Genomic DNA, 20,193 nt, shown 5'->3' with positions numbered 1-20,193 from the left:
TTATTCTTTTTTCTAAAAGAATATAAATAAAAAAATTCCATTAACCAGTCAATGCAAAACCAGTTAGAACCGATTCCAGTCTAAAATTATTGCTTGTGTTAACGTGTAACTATTGATTAACATATCTAGAAGTGTTTTAATGACCCAAATCAATAATAAACAAGAAACAAAGATCCAAAAGAGGACATGTATACAGATTTTCCATGCAACATATGTAGTTTCCTTCAATCCCAAGGAAGATGAATATGATAGAATGAAAATAATTAAAAAAAAAAAAAGGAACAATGTACAAGATCTATTCATTGGCAACTGACTCCAACCTAAAGTTGGTCGAGGCTGCATTCTTGAAATGAGGCTTCGAAGGAAAAACAAAAACAGAATTTGAAGAACTTGAAGGCTGGTATGCTGCTGAGTATCTCACTGAAGTCATGGAAAATCTAGGTAACTGTTGCAGCCCAGAAGCAAGTGGAACTAATTTGTAACTGAGAATGAGCTCAGATTTTGGAAGAACATATACAGTGTCATTATGATACCCTGATAATACAAAACTTTGTGCATCTGCCAGTGTGTATTTGATTTCCTGCAACAATGGTGTCTGGTTCAAAATCCTAATATAGTATGTGAAGGGGTCTCCCAAGATGGCATAAGGAGGACATTCCAAATTCACAATCAATGGTGGTAGCTCGACATTCATGTCTGGCAGCTTTTGCTTGGTCACAACCCAAGGCAATGTCGCCATGGTAGAAGCAGATTGCTCTTCCACCCCCAAGTCCCTCCTCCATGTCAAACACACAGTTCCTAGTACAAGCTTTGAAATGTTTTTGTCGGAACTCACTGAGAATACCTTCTTGAACTCTCTCCCAGGAGCAACAAGGGCAGGGTTTGAAAGCTCCTCATTTCCATGTTGGTTAGAGCAAGTCCTTTCAACATCATTGTCTGCTTCTACGGAAATGGACTTCAACCTTATTGGCAACTCGGTGCAATTCTTTGCGCTGACAATGAGCAGAGTTTTTTGGTTTAAGGGAAGTGATTGTGACATAGATTCTGAAGCTTGCTTGTTCTTAGAGAGAATTAATGGGTCCCGTCTGAATGGCATCAAAAATTGATGGTTAAGTTCAATAGCATTTTGCCCTTCAATTTGCAAGTTCTTGTGGACATGGACCATCTGAGGATTCGACTCATTATTAGTAGGAGTATAACCCAAAGATACATAAAGCATAATCGGTTTAGGCCGGTGCCACTTGATTTCTAGTTTGCATGACCACGAGTCCCCATTTTTAAGAAAAGGGACAGAAATTAATCCAAATGATTGCTGTACTTGTTTTATTTTGTCAGAATCTAAATGAGAATCATCTTCCCCTTCTGGTCCAGAAATACCAAGCAGCTGGACATGATGACTATCCAAGGCGTGCGGTTCATTTTCTCTCGGACTAAACAAGCCACCTCCCCTCACATCTACTAGATTGATCTTCAACTCACCTGAGTACACATCATGACCTTTGGAAATCACTGTAACAGGTACCAAGAAAACCTCTCCTACTAATGCAGGACCAAAGGCACCAAGACGAACATCTACCTGTGGTTCTGGTTCTTCAACTTGGATGATCTTCTGACCAGATAACACAAGAACGGAATCTTTTATTGGAACAGTTTGCATACAATCATCCAATGTCCAAATAGGTAAACTATCCAGTGAAGCAGGGCTTTCAGCTCTGCAGCAGATTCTGAAGTGTGGTCCAAATTTTGTAATAGTTATGCACTCATCAAGATGGACAATTAATTAGACATAGATCCTAACCAGAACCAAGAAACTGACAAATTTTGTTGACACGGGAACCAGAAAATCCCACAGCAATTTTCAAAGAAATATTGGAGGACTTTGCATGGTACATAAATAAGCAGTCATCTCATTGTTACTTATATAATAAGTTGGTTAACCAGTCACATCAATAGAAACAAGACGTGTAAGGTAAAGAAATTTAAGGTCACAAAATGGTAGTTAAATGTATAATATATCATGTTAAGTGAAGTTTTTCTAGATATGTAGCATACCGGATGTAATGTCATAGGTCAACCTCAGCCATTTGTTTGGTTCAAGTACAAGTGAAGTTGATGTCTCCACTCGGTGCTGTTGAGTATCAGTAACTCCTACTGATTGAGGTTTTTGCGCATTTGAAACAAAGAAATTACAACTAGGTTGGTTGAACTGGATTTCTAATTGATCAATCTCAACACTACAGGGTAAGTGGGAAAGAAGTGATACTGAAATTGAGGTCGATGACCCAGGCTTCATTGTCTGTTCATGGAAAGCAACTAATGCAATCATTGCCAACCTGAGAGGACTTACAAGATCAACCTGAAGCTGAAGTGGTTTGTCCCCATTGATCTTGAGGTTAGTCAGTTGTTCATTTGTTTCTGACACTGAATCTTCCATAACGAGATCAAAAACCTCCTTGTGTACAGATTCTCTTTGGATTCGACTTGCAGGACCAGCTGGACCGGTGTCTCTCTGGAGATTGGCATCAGATGATATTGGGAGTGCAGCCATTTCAAGAGAATACTCCACAAAATCTTTAACACTAGAACTCTTCCGCGAGCACTCCCGCAAGAATCCCAAGACATCCCACAACAAAGTTAACCATCCCTCTTTTCTATATAGGGAAGCAATACTGTCAAAAATCTGCTTTGCATTGCTTGAATCACCCTCAGAAAAATATTCCTTACCCATCTGGAACCAACAAAGTGCGGCCATCCTCTGAATGTTACTACTATTGAAGGATTCATAAGCTTTTCTCAGAAGAGCAATAATTTCAAGTGAGTCTCGGAACCTTCTTCCTTCAGACACAGCATAGCGCATGTACTCTTCATCAGTGAGACTGCAAATAAAAATGAATATTCAGATCATACCCATTAAAAAATAAATAAATAGATAAAATGAACTCATTTATCAACCAATTAAAACTTACGCCATCATATCAACATTATCTCCTAGCTCAAGTATCCGAGCAAATTGACCAACATAGGTTGAAGGAACAACAGAATCAACACTATCAGTATCACTAGAGGTTTCTGTCGTTGAGATTACAAGCTCCAGTGATGACCTCTTCTGGCCCAAATAGTGGGCTGCTAACTGTTTCATACATATTAATCAGGATCACCCAGTGAGTTTACATAAGCACATGAATAAGTTCATAATACAACTATGCACATACAAACGAGGAGTAACAGTTTGTAAAAACACACATGGATGCGGAAAAACATACATATATTTTAGTACTATAGGGAACTCAATGTAGAGGACTCTCCCAACTAAGATTGGAACCATGGATCACAGCAATGTGGTAGAAACCCCCTTAATAGTATAACAAACTTGTAATTTCCTTCTCATTAATGTTTAATATGAATAAGGGCTAGGAAATTAAAAAAATAAAAACAAAGCCTTATCCCACTAGATGAACACAGTAGATAGGAAGTTAAAAGTGAAATATAAATACATAAATCAATCAATAAAATGCATTTTATAAATTTATTTTTAACAAAATAACATTCGAACTTTACATTGACAAGCAGTCACAAAATAAAAGTATTCTAAAATTCCCACCAAGCGTTAGCATGGATTTTACATGTAAACGTTTTATTGAAGAAAGTTCGAGATTAAAATTCAAACCTCTATGTTGCCAATGTTACAAATACAACCTAAAACTGGTGTAGGCATTTTCTTTCCTAAACATGTTAGCAGCATAACAAAAGTTAGGTAGCAAAAGAGAAGTTCTCACTTGGTAGTAATAGGCTGGATGAAATTCCCACTCAGACAGGGGTTTAGAAGCAGAACCTAGAGTAATAGGAGGAAATATTTGAGCGGTTTTTGAACTTGTCTCCAACAATTCACCAAATACCAAATACTGCCTACTCATCCAGTCCCAGTGAAGAAATATAGCTTCTGGAGTACCAACAAGCCTTTTGTATGCATTCTTGTGCTGACGAAACCATGCCACTGATTCTGTGACCTTCCCACTATGTAGTAGTAAGGTGCATATCTTGAAATTCAACTGTTCAGAAACATATTTTATCTCAACCAACCGTTGTGTTGCAGGTAACCTTGTTGTCACCCCAACAATCTGTATGATGAATATAAACAGAAAAAATGCATGTCACAACTTTAGCATTTGCTTTGGAGACAAATGATACAAAAACACAACAAAACTCGAGTCAAACACATGCAACTTCATTTAATAGTAGGGGAGACAATAGAAGATTTCAGGCATCTTAGACAACAGTGCATATAATATACTACAAAATCAGATCCTATAGATGCTCTTGGAGGATGACAAGACTAGCTCCTTGCAAGGCTATAACTTCTAAACAGAAATATAGTTGGCAGATGATAATTGAGAAGTTATATTTCGATAGTAACTAACAGTAAATAGTAATACCAATACCACTTGCGCTCAATGAATATATCTTGACAATCGTCAAGAATGAAAACAAAACAGATAAAAATTAAAAATGCAAAATAAACAATTTTCAAAGACTATTCACATGAAACGCACCTCTCGCAGTGTATGATATCCCTCCTCATAAAATTTCAGCGCTTCGGGCCAGTCACTTCGGAATTCTGCATATACAGCAACCTAGCAATTCATAGCATCTAGATAAATAATGCACACTTTCTATTTGATAAAAGTATAAAGAAGCAAAGCATGCACAAGTTCTTGAATACAATAAACAACATAAGAAAGTCAAAAGGCATGATCACTGCAATTCCTTTTCTACTCCTTCAGAAAGCATGATTACCGTTATTCCTTTCATCCTTTTTCTACTACTAAAATTCAATCAATCATACATTCGTACATGCATTCATACATAATATAAGCATTTGGATTTCCAACTCAAAATAGCATCCAACAGGACCTTGGTTGGCATGTTAGTGGCACCGGCATAAAAAGTAAACAGGAAAAGAAGAAAAAGGAATTCCTACTTTGAAGCAGTAGCGAACAATCAACTCAACCGAGTTAACATTCTTCTTTTCTATCCTCTGTTTAACCCTTCTTCCTTCTTCTCGGTAATACGTAGTGGCTAATCCATAAAACGCATTTGCCATCCTGCACAAAAAAGGAGAACAGAGCATGACGACAATGTTGCTGTTTATAGAGAAAATAGACAAAAAAAATTTAGAAAGATAAAGCATGCCTGTCAAGTGACTGATTGAGATCTGAGTTGTCATTTGGGTTTAACATAATTACATATTTAGCATCTACATCTGCTCGCTTTCGTAGGGCAATCATTCTATCCTCAGTGATCTCATCTGCAATCAAAGACCCTAAAACATATTACAAACTCATTGCACACCTCTATCTGTAAGTGAGTAGAGTGCATGGTGAAGTAAAGTGATGAAGACAGAAAAACTAGTAAGTTAATCACCTGCACCAGTGTGGATAATTACAACAGCCAACTTGATGTTCCTCCCACGAATCACAGCCCTGCACACAAACAACCCCAAACACATCTCTGAAAAATCAAGGCCAAGAAATGAAAACAAAACCAAAATCCCACCTCCAAAACCAACACAATACATTCAAATTGTAGGTCATGCTTGGATGATATTGAGCTAAAATCATAAGTGTATGACTCAATCACGAACTATCTTGAAAGTCTTACTATGCAAGTCTAAAATTCTTCTCCACTTTCAGTTCATAGTAATTGAACTCAAAATAAAAGCCATTATATTCATAAAGCAAATAAAACCTCAAACTTGCCTCAACAACAATTCCTTGTTCCACTACATCTCAATATACATTACATATCTCCATTCTCCAAAACAAGACAGCAGCTTCCTCAACATACAATCCGTGCTCAATTATATTACTTTCTTATGCAACATCCTCAAACCCCCAACCAATAGCTAAAAATCGACATTTTCACTTAAAATGCAAAAAGTAAACACTATCATTATCTACTTAGTTAGCTGCCATTGTTATTGTTGTTCACTCATAATGCTGAATCGCACCTTCTCCAAACTCCACCATCCAAACACGCACTTAATAGAAAGAGAGAGAGAGAGAGAGAGAGAGAGAGAGAGGTTTTACTTGATGGAATCGAGATCGGAGCAGACATTGAGCCACTGAGCAGGGTCACCAAACACGTGCTCCGCCCTGAACACAGCACCGAGGACGGCCGGAACTTTCGTCCGGTGCTTGAGGAGCCAGTCCTTCTTGAGGATCCCACCGACAACCGTAGGAGGCGGTGGCGGTACTTCGGCGTTGGAATCCTTGGGCTTGCGTTCGAAGAGGTAGATCTTGGAGAGGTCAGGGAGGGCGAGGGTGTTGATTGGCGGCTGAGCGGAGAGAAAGTGAGTTGAGATCAGAGGGTGGAGCTCCGGACAACCCACAATCGCCGCCAGCGTCACCGGCGGAGTTCGCAACTCTTCTGGATATTCTTCCATTTTTTCTTTGTTGGCGATTAACGCAGATCGGAATCAGAATAGAAATAGAGTGAGTTCAACTCACCATGGAGTATGGAGTTAAGGCGAAAACATAACACAATTTCAAGCCATTTTTTCAAAATATAAAACAAAATAATTCCTTTTTTAATTACTGAAAAATAACAAATGTTTGCGCCTTTTTTTTTTTTTTCATGAACGAGAATAAGCTCCTCATAAGTTTAACATGGAGACTGGAGATGTTCATAAAGTAAAACGTAAAAAAATTTAGTTATTCTTAAAATAAAGTAGTAAAATGTATATATGATAAAAGAACCATCAATTAAAATAGTACAAGTTTTTATTCCAAAGAAAATGAAGAGTATAAAAATAAACAATTATGATTTTATGAGATAAGTCAATATCTCGTTGAAAAAAATTAAAGATAGCATCATATTTAAATTTTAGTGAAATCAGTATATGTTTTTAAATATAGAACAAATGTTGTCTCTAAGATTACTTAGCCAAAATATAATCTCCATTAGTGTAATTTACTCAAACTGATAGAATTAAGATTTGATCATTTTAAATTATATAACTCCATGTCAACTACCCAACCACTCACCATTAACCGAATTGTAATTTCACTTTTCAGAAAATTGTTACTTGATAAATTTTAATTAGGTATAAACGATTAAACGAAGAATGTGTTTCTATATATATACATCATCTTATGATATAGGAATATATAGAGTTTTAAAATTATACATATATATTAGAATATGGATATTAGGGCTGCACATGGATCAGATAATATCCGCATATCCGCGGTAATTATCCGCATCCGATCCGCACTATGGTTGGATCGGATTGCGGATTCGACAGTGATATCCGCGAATCCGATCCGCAAATCCGCATATCCGCACATCACATATAAATAGCATAGTTTAAGAAAGTAAACCCTAATGTGATATGAATATTTTATGATATTTTGTTTTTAATTTTTTATGTTGTACTTTAACTTAGAATAATTCAACTTAAATCTTGTGTTATTATTTTGTTTTTGTTATTCAAGAGAACTATTATTGATAATATTTTAGGAGTAAAAAGACTTAAACAGATAAAAAATGAATGTTCTGGATATTTTTTGTAAAAACAGCCAAACAGAATCTTAAAATAGTTTTTTTGAATTATGCAAATATACCCGATATCCGATCCGATCTACAAGTATAGGGATCGGATCGGATCCGGCCTAAAAAAATGCAGATATCGTATCCGATCCGATCCGATCCGATAAGTGCAGTACGGATCGGATAGAATTTTAGGCTATATCCGATCCGATCCGTGTGCAGCCCTAATGGATATCAAAGTTCAATTGGAACTAGTTTTGTTCACGTATAAGGATATGAATAAAGTCCACTTTCCTCTTCTTGCATGTGAAAAGCAATTCAGGTAAAAAATAAATGGGCAAACAATGGTTTCATGAAATAATTTACATATCAGACCCGAAAGAAAAATTACATATCAGAAGGAATTGAACAAATAAGCATATTTAGTGTTGTTGAGTTGCAATCATGCAAGAATGAATCTGAGGTCCTATCAACTACCTGTTTCTTATATAGCCTAGTATTGAAGATTAAACAAAATAGTCACATTTACTCCTCTGCCGCTGTCTCCTCCTCCTCCTCCTCTTCCGCATCCTCTTCTTGCCCAGGCCACCAAGAAACAGGGCCCAGTCCGTCATGATCTATTGATCCCTACAAAATAGATGCTGCCATAAGTCACCTTTTCAAAAATCTGCAATGATAACTACCACCATTTTAGTTAGATAATGCACGTTTACTATGATTTTAAAAGCATCCCCACAAACTTTGTCACTATGCCATTCCCAGGGTGGAAACTTGGTTGGTTTAATTGAACCTTAGCATAGAGCTCATACATGAAAATTCACACCCCATTTTCATCCGACAACCAAACATACCCTCTAAAGTACACATCCCCTACCACGGTTTATTTTAACATAATGACTCCAAGAAACAAATACTTTGCACAAAATTCAAAAGCCATATGTCTCAATATCTCACTCATGTAGAAAAGAGAGCTAACTTACAGTGACCAGCATAGGGGCAAAAGGCTTTGACTCTTTTGGTTGTTCAACTGGGATTGAAGGATAAGTCACATTTTGAATGCGGAACTTGATCTGCCATATTGGAAGCCAAAAATTTAGCGCATATATATTGTTTCTTAAGCATACAGTTAACATTAAAGGCAAAGAAAGCTAACCATATCACTATCATCAACAGGATATGACTGCTCCTCATATTTCCAATACCATGTTCCTTTTGTGCTGTACTTTCAAAAACAATATATTAGCACATTAATAAATCTGCATCTAATAGGATGGATTACAGTATTTAAAAAGAAGAAAAGAGTTCAAGCAAATATACTATTTGTTAAGACTAAAAATTAGGTAAGGGTAAGACACCTATTTTTTGATTCAGCCTTAAACTCATTTGGGCTGGGTAGGTGCTGTAGGGGAACATAAATGTCATCAAAGAATCCAAGTGATACTGCAACCACGAATTCAGCCTTACCAAGCATGAACAATCTTTAAGCATAGAAACATCTGACAATCATTAAATCTTTCACGATATGCAAACATTGGATGGTGTCGTTATATACACAAATAATGGGCTGCTGCCGATGTCACAAGTCACAATATAGAAATGAAAACACAAAAAATCGGCTCTGCTAGCAAGCAAGTGTATGGTTATGTCATTCTTGTGGTCTTTCACACTTTCCTTACATTATATTGACATGCTTTGAGTTTCAACTAAATTACACTTGACTCTGATTTTGCTCACAAAAAATAAGCATGGACAAAAGGACAAGCAGAGACATCAAGGCAGAGTAGTAATCACATACTCTTTTTTTTTGTAGTAGCAAAATATTTTATCATGAATTCATCAGTAAGAGAAGCCTTAAGACAACCTTCAAGCAACTATCTTAAACTTTTATTAAAATAAAAAAGAAAAGAAAAAGAACTCCAACCATGTAAACCCTTTGTGATCAAAAGAGTAGAAGAACTTTTAAAAAAAGTGAAAAAAAAAAAGAAAGAAAAAGTCATTATGCTGCAGCCTTCATGTAATAGATGTATGAAGCAGAACTATGCACTGATAAGCATGGTTATTATCCATCAATAACATAAAACAAAGGACTAAGTAAACTGGAACTAAATTAATTAAGTCAAGCGAAAATTAAAATCAAGAAAGCAACTGAAATCTAAGATATACATCTTAAGCCATCAGCATCAGACGAAAGAAGCTTTGCAGTCATAATCTCCCCAACAAATGGACGAAACATAATCAAATTGAACACTACCTGCCAGGAATATCAGAAGTCAGAACAAAGTTATTGCATTGACAGCAACAATCACACACAGAAACCCTACTTCTGACGTCGAAAAAGTTCAGTTTATAACAAAAGAAATACGGAAATTGGAAACACAATAGCTAAAAATACACACAACCTTTTAAGTCCTCAAATATTCTCAAAGGAACATAGTGTAAAAAAATGGCATATCCACATTATTGTGCCTGGATATCATAATCTAAGCCTCAAAACTTGAACAAACAAAGTTAAAAACCATTCAGGGAAAAAAAAAATATTAAACATAAAATCCTGCATTCAACTTCACACTGTGATCATGTTGAACTTCAAATCTCAGGACAAAGAGTCAAAAAACAGAAAAGCAAGCCGTGAGAACTTGTACCGTATAGGTTGGAGCACCATCTCCGGGGTAAATAAATCCACCCTCAATGGATTTTATATCATAAACAGATACGCAGAGGCCCAAGTTTGCAATAACCTGAAATGATTGCAGAAAACCAAAACCAATCATGGTGAAATATTATCAAATGAAGAGCACGAGTAAAAGAAGGGGAATGGAAAACATTAGAAGCAGAAAAACCTTATCCAAGAAAAGCTTCTCAAGTTCAGTGTGTATAGCTTCTCGAATTGGACGACTTAGCTGAGGAGCAGGCAATGGCAATGTGTGTTCAATCTTGCTTAGATAGAACATTGAGACTGAACAAATAGCAGAAAATACAAAAATTCATATGGATGAAAAAAAAGGGTGAGACTAGGGGAAAAAAAACGTATGAAAATGAGAATTTTTCCAATTTATCATCACGGTATTAAATAAAAGTGAAAAAACAAAATTCAAAATTACAATTCGAACAGTGCATTCACGAAACACTTGAACCATGTTAGTTGTTAAGTAAACTAACCATGTTACTTATCAAGTAAACTAAGTTACATTTTTTAACTGATTATAGAAATTTATAATTGAGAGAGGTTTCAGCAGCAGAAGAATGATTTCAGGTTAAATACCTGAAGTGGTGGCTTGGACGCTTTGATATCTTGTGGTGGAGCAGACGGAGGCAACAAAGAACTCCTACTGAAGCCAGCTGCAACGAAACCCAATTCAGCGGCGACGAAGGTCTCAGTGAAGTTTTTTTCAGATTGTGGGTTATTGGGCTTGTCTGATGGGCTAGTATTGGGTCATTATAGCCAATTAAAGCACTTGTTGTATAATAATGCATGGCCCAAGACCAAACGAAACACAAATTCATTGCATGAACATAGAATTTGGAATATACAGAAGCATGTTTTCTCCAGAGATTTGCAAGGCTACTTAAGGTTCTGAAAACTGGACCAGTTATCAAACCGCTTTAATTACTGGTTCATTGGTTCATTGGTTCAACCGGTCCAACCGATGGTTCAACCGAAAAAGTCGTTTTAAAATAAAATAATAAATAAATTATAAAGGACCAAAGATAAGGGTACTCCAAGAACTCCTACTAGATGCAACATCATTCAACATTATCACACATTCTCACACACACAAATACAAAGCCTTAACTCAAAGAACAACCACAGCAAGTGACTTGGAAAGAAAATGTAAACACAGAACAATCACAAGCATACACAACATGTGAATATTATTATAGCAAACATAATAACAAAATAGTTCTTCTAAGTTCTAATGCGTCTCCGAAAATATCCCAAATAAAAAAAACTACATAATCTGATCCACTTGATTCAGAAAGTTACATATATTAGAAAAATTAAGAATCAACTAAAAGAAAAAGAAGAAGAAGGTCTGGTTGATTCGATTCAATTGCCTGAGATGAAGAATCAAACAGGGTTAAGAAGCTGAGAGTTTAAATGTTAAACCTCAATATTCAAATAACATGACTCCATTATTGTTATTATTACACCCTTCTAATGTCACAAACTCAATATATATTATAGTCCGTTGACACTTGTGTATTCACAACTTGGCCTCATCATTCTGATTCATTCCTTAAGTAGAAGAAAAAGTCCCAATCAGCTTTCGTTACAATTTTATCCAGAGAGTTGGAGTTTTGGTTCGGAGCTCATGCCGATGATGATGACGAGAGGGATGAATCCGTGAATCAGTAACATAGGCAGTGCAAATTTTAACAAAGCTCATCACAATGATTAAAAGCAACAAAAAGCACTAAAGGAACAGTGAATCAGTAATATAGGCACTGCAAATTTTAACAAAGCTCGTCACAATGATTAACAACAACAAAAAGCACTGAAGGAACAGTGAATCAGTAACATAGGCAGTGCAAATTTAAAATTTAAAAGTTATCAATTTAAAATTTATCATCAAATACAATCAGTGAGCAAAGGCAATCAATCAAGCTCTGACTGAGCATTCTGTTCTGATTCTGTGACTGGGAAGCAACAAATTCAGCAACAAATTCAAGTTACAGCAACAAATTTAACAAATTAAATCGCAGAAACCTAGCAATTTAGCAAATTAAAACATCAGCAGCCCAACAATTAGCAAATGATCAACTTAACAAGTTCAAGAACAGAAAATCACATCAAAAAAAAAATAGAAGTAACAGAAGAACAACAAAACAACAACACAAGAACAATTAGCAAATTAACAAGTTCACAATTACAGTTAAAATTTACCAAAAGAACACGAATGCAAGTGGAATCATCATGCTAATATGTTTTCTGCAAAGATGCTATTTGTGCAGCTAAAATTTCCTAATTACTAAGATCCAATTATTCTAATTTCACATGCAATCAACTTACTAAGGTTCTAAAAGCAAGAAATGATAAAACCAACCAGAAATATGGTTAAAGCATTTCATCAAACATGTTGAGTGCAGTAAAATTAAAACGAAATAAGAGAATTCAAAGCTTAATATCAATGTGATAGAGAAGAGAACATAATTATTGTAACTTTAATTCAGCCTATGAAAAAATCCAAACCACTAACAAATCAAATAGTTACTTATTGTAATAGAAATCAGAAGTTGCAGAGTTTGAAGCAGAGTATTGGTGTTGTGTGAGTGTATTGTCTGGTGGCGGGTTTAGGGAACTTACGGCGGCGAAAAAAGAGAGCAGTTCGACGGCTAGGTGGAGCCCGCGGGTTGGTCGCAGAGTTTGGAGCAGAGCAACGTGGCTTCCAGACGAATACGAATGCGAACTCGAATGGTGAACGGCGAGTGAACGCGAACGATGAACGCCGAGCGAACGTGAACGGCAAACAAACGGCGACGGAAGCGCGGCTGAGCAGACAAAGACGACGGACGCCGAGCTCGAGGAAGTAGCCACGATCGGTGACAGCAAACAGGGGTTGAAGACTTGGAGCACGAGGAAAGTTAGATAGACGGACGGATGGCGAACTTTGAGTGCGACGGACGGCGGCAGTATGCCACTCCTTGCGGCGGTGGTGTAGGCTTACAGTGCTAGGGTTTTTTGTCTGGGTTTGTGTGATTTCTTTCTGAATGAAAGAAAGAAAGGGAGGAAGGGAGAAAGAAACGAAGGAGCTTCCGTTTTGTGTAAACCGGCCAGGTTTCGGTTCGGTCTGATCGTCCGGTTCTCAGCCGATTCAACGATTTTTACCAGTTTTTTATCTGCGGTTTTACATGCTTGACCGGACCATTATTATTGTCGGTTTGTAGTTGAATCGGTCCAGTCCGATTTTTAGAATCAGAACTCCAATCAGTGTTGTGAACAAGGAGGATAACTTATACTGTCCTGGAAGAGAAGACAGTATATATAACATAAAGCGCAGCAGAAGTAGGGAACCTACAATTAAATTGGAGCATTCAACCACCATTAGAAATTCTGCATATTATACAAAATGAAAGCAATAATTAATAAGATCGGCAAGATATGTGAATTGATGAGATAATGGGAGCATACGTTGAGTTTAAGAAAATTTTGTGTGATACCTCGTCGATTGTATGCAGTAAATAGAGAGTTTGATATGAGCAGCTAGGGGTGTACATGGCCAGATCCATCCCGAAGACCCGACCCAACCTCGAACACTTTAAGAGCTAATTTTATCGGGTCTAGGGTCAGGTAAGGGTCTCAAAAATAGATTCGGTCATTATTTCGGGTCGGGTCCGAGTCATAGCTCGGATCACCCGAACTTGGACCGGTGACCCGGTCATCATACACAATTAATATTTTGTGTTATTAGTGATGGATGATGGCTATTCTTATGTGGAATTTAAATATTATCAACCTTAATATTTTGTGTTATTAGTCATTATAAGATTATAAGTTAATGTTTTATGTTTAAAATGCATAAGACTTTAGACTAATGCATAATATTGTGTTATTTGTATTGATTTAAATATTTGGTATTATTAGACAATATTAGTATTGATTATGGTTATGCTTTAATTTTAGAGAAGGGTTGGTTCTTGTTATATTTTTTAAGTGAATTTTACTATGTAAATTGTGAAATAATGGTTGGAGATTAGGTGATTTTTACATGTTAAAGACCCGGTTTTCACCCGATTTTTACTCGGTTTTCACCCGGCCCGAAGGTGCGTAGATTTTATCGGGTCTAGGATCGGATTAGGGTCTAAAAATTAGGTCCAGTCTATATTTCGAGTCAGGTCTGAGTTAAGCCAAACCCAGTGTGGCCCGACCCATGTACACCCCTACGAGCAGCAGCTGCAAGAATAGGGATGTCAATACCACCCGAATCCGCGGGTACCCACCCCGCCCGGAGCGGGTTTTTAACGGGGAGGGTTCATGGGAGGAGCGGGGCGGGGTCATGTTTAGGTAATCATATATATAATATATATAATTTTAATATATAATATGTATAATATATGTAAAATAATTAGTAAATGATTAATAATATTGTATCATATTTAAATTTTTACTTTAGTTTATGTTATGTCTGTGATGATGGTTATATAAATTTTGAAATTTTATTTTATTTATTGGATTTTAATAAATTATAGGGGCGGGTAGGAGCGGGTACCCGCAGGAGCGAGTTAGGGTTCAACGTTTTACTACTCGTGGATAGAAATGGGGCTGATTCTATACGAATTGTTGTACGGTGGGACGGGTTGACGGGGTCGGATAGAGCATAAACCCGCCATGTTGCGACCCCTATGCAAGAGGAGAGGGATACGCAAATTTAAATGGCGGGTCGGGTTCGGTCATGGGCTTCTGTTTTCGGTCTGGGCCACGTTGGTAGCCCGGATCCTGACCAAAAACCAAAAAAAGAATATACAATTTTTAAATTTTATTTAAGAATAGAGACATAATATACAAACATGTCAAAAAAATCTAAAACTAACAAAAATAATCAAATTGTTAGATTGCTTTCTTTTATAGACAGAAAAGCCTGCAGGAAATAAAAACACTTGCATAACAAATTTTTGTGGTATCATATCAACCCCGAATCAACAAAAAAATTATTTAAGGATAAATTATTTTTATCAAATTTTCTAGATTTTGTGATAATTATTTTTCTTTTTTTGACATTTTCCTTATTTTTGTCAACGCCATTTTAGTGTTTACCAAATACTAAATATTTTCCTTACAAAGCCAAAAAATATCAAGAATAAAAAATAAAAAAGGAGTGGGAGAAAAATAGTAAGAATAATCGATATTCAATAGCACGTTGGACGCGTGGGCACCGTGGAGAACAGGCAGCGCGCCAAACCAATGAAACCATTCCCATGCACCAAAACCTCTCTCTATAAATCACTCTCTGAACTCTCGGAATTTCCTTCATTTTCAACCGTTAGCTCCAAACTTTTCCTTCCCTTCTTTTCTCTGCTTCTGGATTTCTGTTTTCCTTCGGTTCCTTGATCTACATTTTCCCCAAACGTAGATCAGTTTCCGTCAGGAAAATGGAGCTTCGCCGGAGACACGTCGCTGCAGCTGCCGTTGCCGCCGGCGAATCACTCAAAATCCAGAAGCCCGCTGGGGACTCGTCAATTTTCCCTCTTTACCTAACCAACGCTGTTTCCTTCGGAGCCTTCTTCTCCGTCGCGTACTTTCTCCTCCACCGCTGGCGCGAGAAGATCCGAACATCGACCCCGCTTCATGTCATAACCGCTGATGAATCCGCCGCGATCGCTTTACTCGTTGCGTCTGCCGTGTATCTCTTCAGGTTCTTCGGCATCGGCCTCTCACGCGCTTCCGTTGACGATGATCTCTCTGACGAAGAGATAATCGCCAAGGAGGACGGCCGGACGCCGGGGCCGTGTCCTGCCGCCATCTCAGAGGAGACGGCTGTGATTCCCTCACCAATACCGGCGAAAGCCTTGTTTAGGACTGATTCGGATTCATGTAAGTTGTCTTTTTTTTTTCTTTACTTCTTAATTTTATCAAATTAGGGAAGGAAAAAAAAAATCAAAAAACAATTTCAATGCTGTAATAAGATTTAAGTTTCAATGAGAAATTTTGTCATGGTATTACTTTTAGCTATGGATGTATAAATGAATTTTACTCGCTTTGTGCGTACAATTCTCCTTTTATGTTGACAAATTCTGGACTTCTGGTAATTAAGTCATGGTTTATAATTTTGATTATGTAGCATTGCTCTAATTTAATATTTGATTTTATGTTGCAGTGTCAACGGAAGACGAGGAGATCATCCAGGCTGTGGTTTCAGGCTCAGTGCCATCATATTCCCTGGAATCAAAGCTTGGAGACTGTCGCCGGGCGGCGGCTGTTCGGCGCGAGGCTGTTCAGAGGTTGACAGGGAGGTCATTGGAGGGTTTGCCAGTGGGAGGATTTGATTATGAGTCAATATTGGGGCAATGCTGTGAAATGCCAATAGGGTTCGTGCAGATTCCAGTAGGTGTGGCAGGTCCATTGTTGCTTGATGGGAGAGAGTACACTGTGCCAATGGCAACCACAGAAGGATGCCTTGTTGCCAGTACCAACAGAGGCTGCAAGGCCATCTATGCCTCCGGTGGGGCTACCTCCGTGCTCATGAGGGATGGTATGACAAGAGCACCGGTGGTTCGGTTTGCCACCGCCAAGAGGGCTGCACAGCTGAAGTTCTACTTGGAGGATCCTCTCAACTTTGAGTCTATAGCTGTAGTTTTCAACAAGTAATTTTTCTTATCTCATCCTCTTATTGTTCTTAGCAATCCATTTTCAAGTAATTGTTCTTATCTCAGTCTCTTATTGTTCTGCATAGTGCAATTTTTTGTTTCATTGGTAATTATAGCAAATATTTGATGCTTTCCTTCTTTAGTAATAATTGAACCGGAGATTGAATCGGTATGTTAGCAATGTTTTTGGTTTGTTGTTAATGTTAAGCTGATGTTGAATTTGAAAGCGTCTAAATATAATATATGGCTATTATATGATTCAATCGGTTCAGAAGATGCTTTTTGTCGGGTTTCTAAGAGTTGAGTATTTCATATTTGTTATGTGAAGATTAGGGAAATGGTGCAAAGAACTTAATATTTTGTTTTGAAATTTGAGAACTGACAAAAAATATTAGTTGCAGGTCAAGTTGGTGTAAAATTTAGATATTGATAAATGCTTTTGCTTAAATCTAATCTTTGTGTTCACATTTTTTAATGTAAGTTTGTATCTAAGATGATCATGGAATTACCTATGTGGAGTTTTTACCAATTGTTATAAAGGATGGCAAGCTGAAAGTAACAATGAAACTGTTCTTGGTTTATTAATGCTTAATGGGTATGTGCAGGTCAAGCAGGTTTGCTAGGTTACAGAATATTCAGCCTAATATTGCTGGCAAGAATTTGTACATTAGATTTCGTTGCAGCACTGGAGACGCCATGGGGATGAACATGGTTTCCAAAGGTGTCCAAAACGTCCTTGATTTCCTTCAGAGTGACTTCCCGGACATGGAAGTTATTGGAATCTCTGGTAAACATGACCTTTATGTGTTTTTCTCTCCCCACTTGCAAACCTACATCGTGCCATGTCACAGTTAAACTAGTTGCTAACTTGCCGTGTACCCTGATGCTTGCACCAGGAAATTTCTGCTCGGACAAGAAGGCTGCTGCTGTTAACTGGATTGAAGGTCGCGGTAAGTCTGTGGTCTGTGAGGCTGTCATTAAGGAAGAGGTAATTAAGAAGGTGTTGAAAACTAGTGTGGAATCCCTAGTAGAGCTTAACGTGCTTAAAAACCTTACCGGATCAGCAATAGCTGGTGCTCTTGGCGGGTTCAATGCCCATGCTAGCAACATTGTCTCTGCTATCTACCTAGCCACTGGTCAGGATCCTGCTCAGAATGTGGAGAGTTCCCACTGCATCACCATGATGGAACCAGTGAACAATGGCAAGGACCTTCACATATCTGTCACCATGCCTTCCATTGAGGTACAATCAATTCTAAGGTCTTAAATCAGGGTCTCTTAGAATATCTTTTTCTAATATTCTTCAATAGAAAAATCCATCATTTTTTATAATTCTATTGAATACAAGTTATAGTACCCTTTGGCACATTTGATCTTTCCTTGCATATATCAGTTATATAATTTTTCTTAAGGTACGAGAAGATCAGACTTCCTTTGTGTCTGATCTATATTTTGTCTCATGATTCAGGTGGGTACTGTTGGAGGGGGCACACAACTTGCTTCTCAGTCAGCTTGCCTCAATTTACTTGGAGTCAAGGGCGCCAGTAAAGAAACCCCGGGTGCAAATGCTAGGCTACTGGCCGCCATAGTAGCAGGTTCAGTCCTCGCCGGAGAGCTTTCGCTCATGTCTGCAATCGCAGCTGGGCAGCTTGTTAAGAGCCACATGAAATACAACAGATCAAGCAGAAATATCACAAATGTTGTATCATGACATGCAACCAATGACAGCAGATTAGTTTTGAAAAATAATAACCGCCCAAGCATCTAATATTGGCCCAAAAAAAGTAGCTAGGTAAGATTCAAAGGGCTACTTTCTGTTGATAAATAAAAAGTCATGGTCAACTAGTCTCCAAGATAATGTGGTAAGACACAAATAGAGAAAAAGAACACAGGCTGCATTAGACTCAAATGAGTGTGTGCTCCATGTGATGTCTTGTCTCATTTTTTTGAGGCTGTACTGAGAAAGGAGACTTCAATCAATGGGTGGAGGATAAAACAAAGAAGCAGCTACACCTTTGGCATTAGTTTTAATTCTTTTTTTCTTCAAGTAATTTATTTCTGTGTTGGGTGCTGTTCTCTAGTTTTAAGCTACTGCCTTAAAGTTGTGATAATTTAGTCTTCAGTATGTTGTAATCTCATCTTTTTATTTGTAAACTTAGCAAGAACTGCCGCAGAATACAGAATATTATTAGCCTGATAGAGATTGGTCTAACTGTGATTGCTGGTGAAGTGAAATTTATGCATCAATTATTTAATTCTATTTTCTATCGGATAGTGTTTGCATCGAGAAATTCAAATTATGTTTAAGGTCATGTTTTCACATTAGTAAAAATTATTTGTCTGTTTTTACAGAAGAAAAAAACAACTAAATCGCCGTCTGTGGGAATCGAACCCACGACCACGTGGTTAAAAGCCACGCGCTCTACCAGCTGAGCTAAGACGGCAATTGATATAAGACAAAGTTTAAATATTAATTATCATGTAAAATTAATTTTTTTCTACCAACTCCAATTCGAAAAAGCGCTATCAAACTAAACCAAAATATTTTTGGATCTGTAGTGATTAGCAACAGAAACCAACCCCCAATCTCGAGAAGTAATTAATTTTCATTTACTATTATATAATTATTTTATTTATATCATTATATGTCAACACTTATTTGGATGTAAAGATAATTATAATGCGGAGACTTTAGCTATGGGTGTCAAAAATTCTCAGGAGGTGGGGATCTCCGTAGGAACCGTCCTGAATGGGTCTCGTTGGTGGGGAATTTTTTCCGTGGGAATGGGGATGGAGAACAAAATTTTTTTGAGACAGGCGCAGGACCCGAGCGGGGATCCCGTCCCATCCCCGATAATTTTTTGAATGTTTAAAATTTCTTAAATAATCTTATTTTATTTCTAACATAGGTGGGTTTTTTAGTAATTTCACCAATTAAAAAATCATAACCCTATTATTCAGTCTTCTCTACTCACTACTCACTGTATTGTATAATTTTGATTTTCTCCCCTTCTATGTATCTAAAGCATTTAGACATATAGGGTTTATAATTTTGAAATAGTTACTTGATTTTCTCTCCTATGTATCTAAAGCAATTATGATTTCTCTTGCTGAATATGCTGACCATAAAAAAATACTTGATGTTAAAGACTATATATTATTGCTTTTTTTTAGAATGAAAGTTGTATTTTAAGATTTTATTTTATGGATTATAATTTTTTATGTTTGTGTGTTTATAATAATATTTTGTAGTTTATTTTTTATTTTTTTGATATTTTTTACTATAATTTTCATATGAATATTAAATATAAAGGGATGGGGAATGAGTCCCGCGAAAAATAT

The 20,193-nt window shown here is 37.1% G+C and overlaps 3 protein-coding genes and 1 non-coding gene across 9 annotated transcripts; 1 reads left to right on the top strand and 3 right to left on the bottom strand.

Moving 5' to 3' along the window:
- LOC107622208 (trafficking protein particle complex subunit 11) lies at nt 90-6,674 on the bottom strand. The gene is made up of 9 exons (XM_016324094.2): nt 6,087-6,674; nt 5,422-5,480; nt 5,191-5,305; nt 4,979-5,102; nt 4,551-4,631; nt 3,777-4,118; nt 2,967-3,130; nt 2,046-2,876; nt 90-1,763 (listed from the first exon to the last, which is right to left on the bottom strand). The coding sequence occupies exons 1-9, from the start codon at nt 6,440-6,442 to the stop codon at nt 296-298; spliced, it is 3,540 nt and encodes a 1,179-aa protein (XP_016179580.1). The 5' UTR covers nt 6,443-6,674; the 3' UTR covers nt 90-295.
- On the bottom strand, nt 7,825-13,729 carry LOC107622207 (DNA-directed RNA polymerase III subunit RPC8). Of its 6 annotated transcripts, none has more exons than XM_016324089.2 (9): nt 13,679-13,729; nt 13,511-13,561; nt 10,389-10,504; nt 10,191-10,286; nt 9,712-9,799; nt 8,904-8,988; nt 8,702-8,765; nt 8,529-8,618; nt 7,825-8,175 (listed from the first exon to the last, which is right to left on the bottom strand). In XM_016324089.2, the coding sequence occupies exons 2-9, from the start codon at nt 13,536-13,538 to the stop codon at nt 8,074-8,076; spliced, it is 669 nt and encodes a 222-aa protein (XP_016179575.1). In that variant the 5' UTR covers nt 13,539-13,561; nt 13,679-13,729; the 3' UTR covers nt 7,825-8,073. The 6 variants fall into 6 exon arrangements, with proteins under 6 accessions (XP_016179575.1, XP_016179577.1, XP_016179576.1 ...); XM_016324091.2 differs by lacking the exons at nt 13,511-13,561; nt 13,679-13,729 and adding exons at nt 10,811-10,970; nt 12,854-13,483; XM_016324090.2 differs by lacking the exons at nt 13,511-13,561; nt 13,679-13,729 and adding exons at nt 10,811-10,887; nt 12,854-13,483.
- LOC107622205 (3-hydroxy-3-methylglutaryl-coenzyme A reductase 3) lies at nt 15,466-19,080 on the top strand. The gene is made up of 5 exons (XM_016324085.2): nt 15,466-16,078; nt 16,362-16,848; nt 17,457-17,638; nt 17,748-18,094; nt 18,320-19,080. The coding sequence occupies exons 1-5, from the start codon at nt 15,637-15,639 to the stop codon at nt 18,560-18,562; spliced, it is 1,701 nt and encodes a 566-aa protein (XP_016179571.1). The 5' UTR covers nt 15,466-15,636; the 3' UTR covers nt 18,563-19,080.
- Nucleotides 19,223-19,295, bottom strand: TRNAK-UUU. Its single transcript has one exon. It is a non-coding gene; the product is annotated as a tRNA-Lys (tRNA).

Source organism: Arachis ipaensis, chromosome B10, assembly GCF_000816755.2.
Source record: "Arachis ipaensis cultivar K30076 chromosome B10, Araip1.1, whole genome shotgun sequence".
In the NCBI taxonomy this organism is placed as follows: Eukaryota; Viridiplantae; Streptophyta; class Magnoliopsida; order Fabales; family Fabaceae; genus Arachis; species Arachis ipaensis.
This window is presented reverse-complemented; position numbering and strand designations above follow the sequence as displayed.

Coding starts and splice junctions, on each gene's coding strand:
- LOC107622208 (XM_016324094.2), bottom strand. CDS start 6,442: ATGGAAGAATATCCAGAAGAGTTGCGAACTCCGCCGGTGACGCTGGCG. Junction 5,481..6,086: donor TCCGATCTCGATTCCATCAA/GTAAAACCTCTC, acceptor GTTTGTGTGCAG/GGCTGTGATTCGTGGGAGGA. Junction 3,131..3,776: donor ATCCAGCCTATTACTACCAA/GTGAGAACTTCT, acceptor TGTATGAAACAG/TTAGCAGCCCACTATTTGGG.
- LOC107622205 (XM_016324085.2), top strand. CDS start 15,637: ATGGAGCTTCGCCGGAGACACGTCGCTGCAGCTGCCGTTGCCGCCGGC. Junction 16,849..17,456: donor ATAGCTGTAGTTTTCAACAA/GTAATTTTTCTT, acceptor GGGTATGTGCAG/GTCAAGCAGGTTTGCTAGGT. Junction 18,095..18,319: donor TCACCATGCCTTCCATTGAG/GTACAATCAATT, acceptor CTCATGATTCAG/GTGGGTACTGTTGGAGGGGG.
- LOC107622207 (XM_021114882.1), bottom strand. CDS start 13,592: ATGGTGGTTGAATGCTCCAATTTAATTGTAGGTTCCCTACTTCTGCTG. Junction 8,989..9,711: donor TGATGCTGATGGCTTAAGAT/GTATATCTTAGA, acceptor TCGTGGTTGCAG/TATCACTTGGATTCTTTGAT. Junction 8,766..8,903: donor AAGGCTGAATCAAAAAATAG/GTGTCTTACCCT, acceptor TTGAAAGTACAG/CACAAAAGGAACATGGTATT.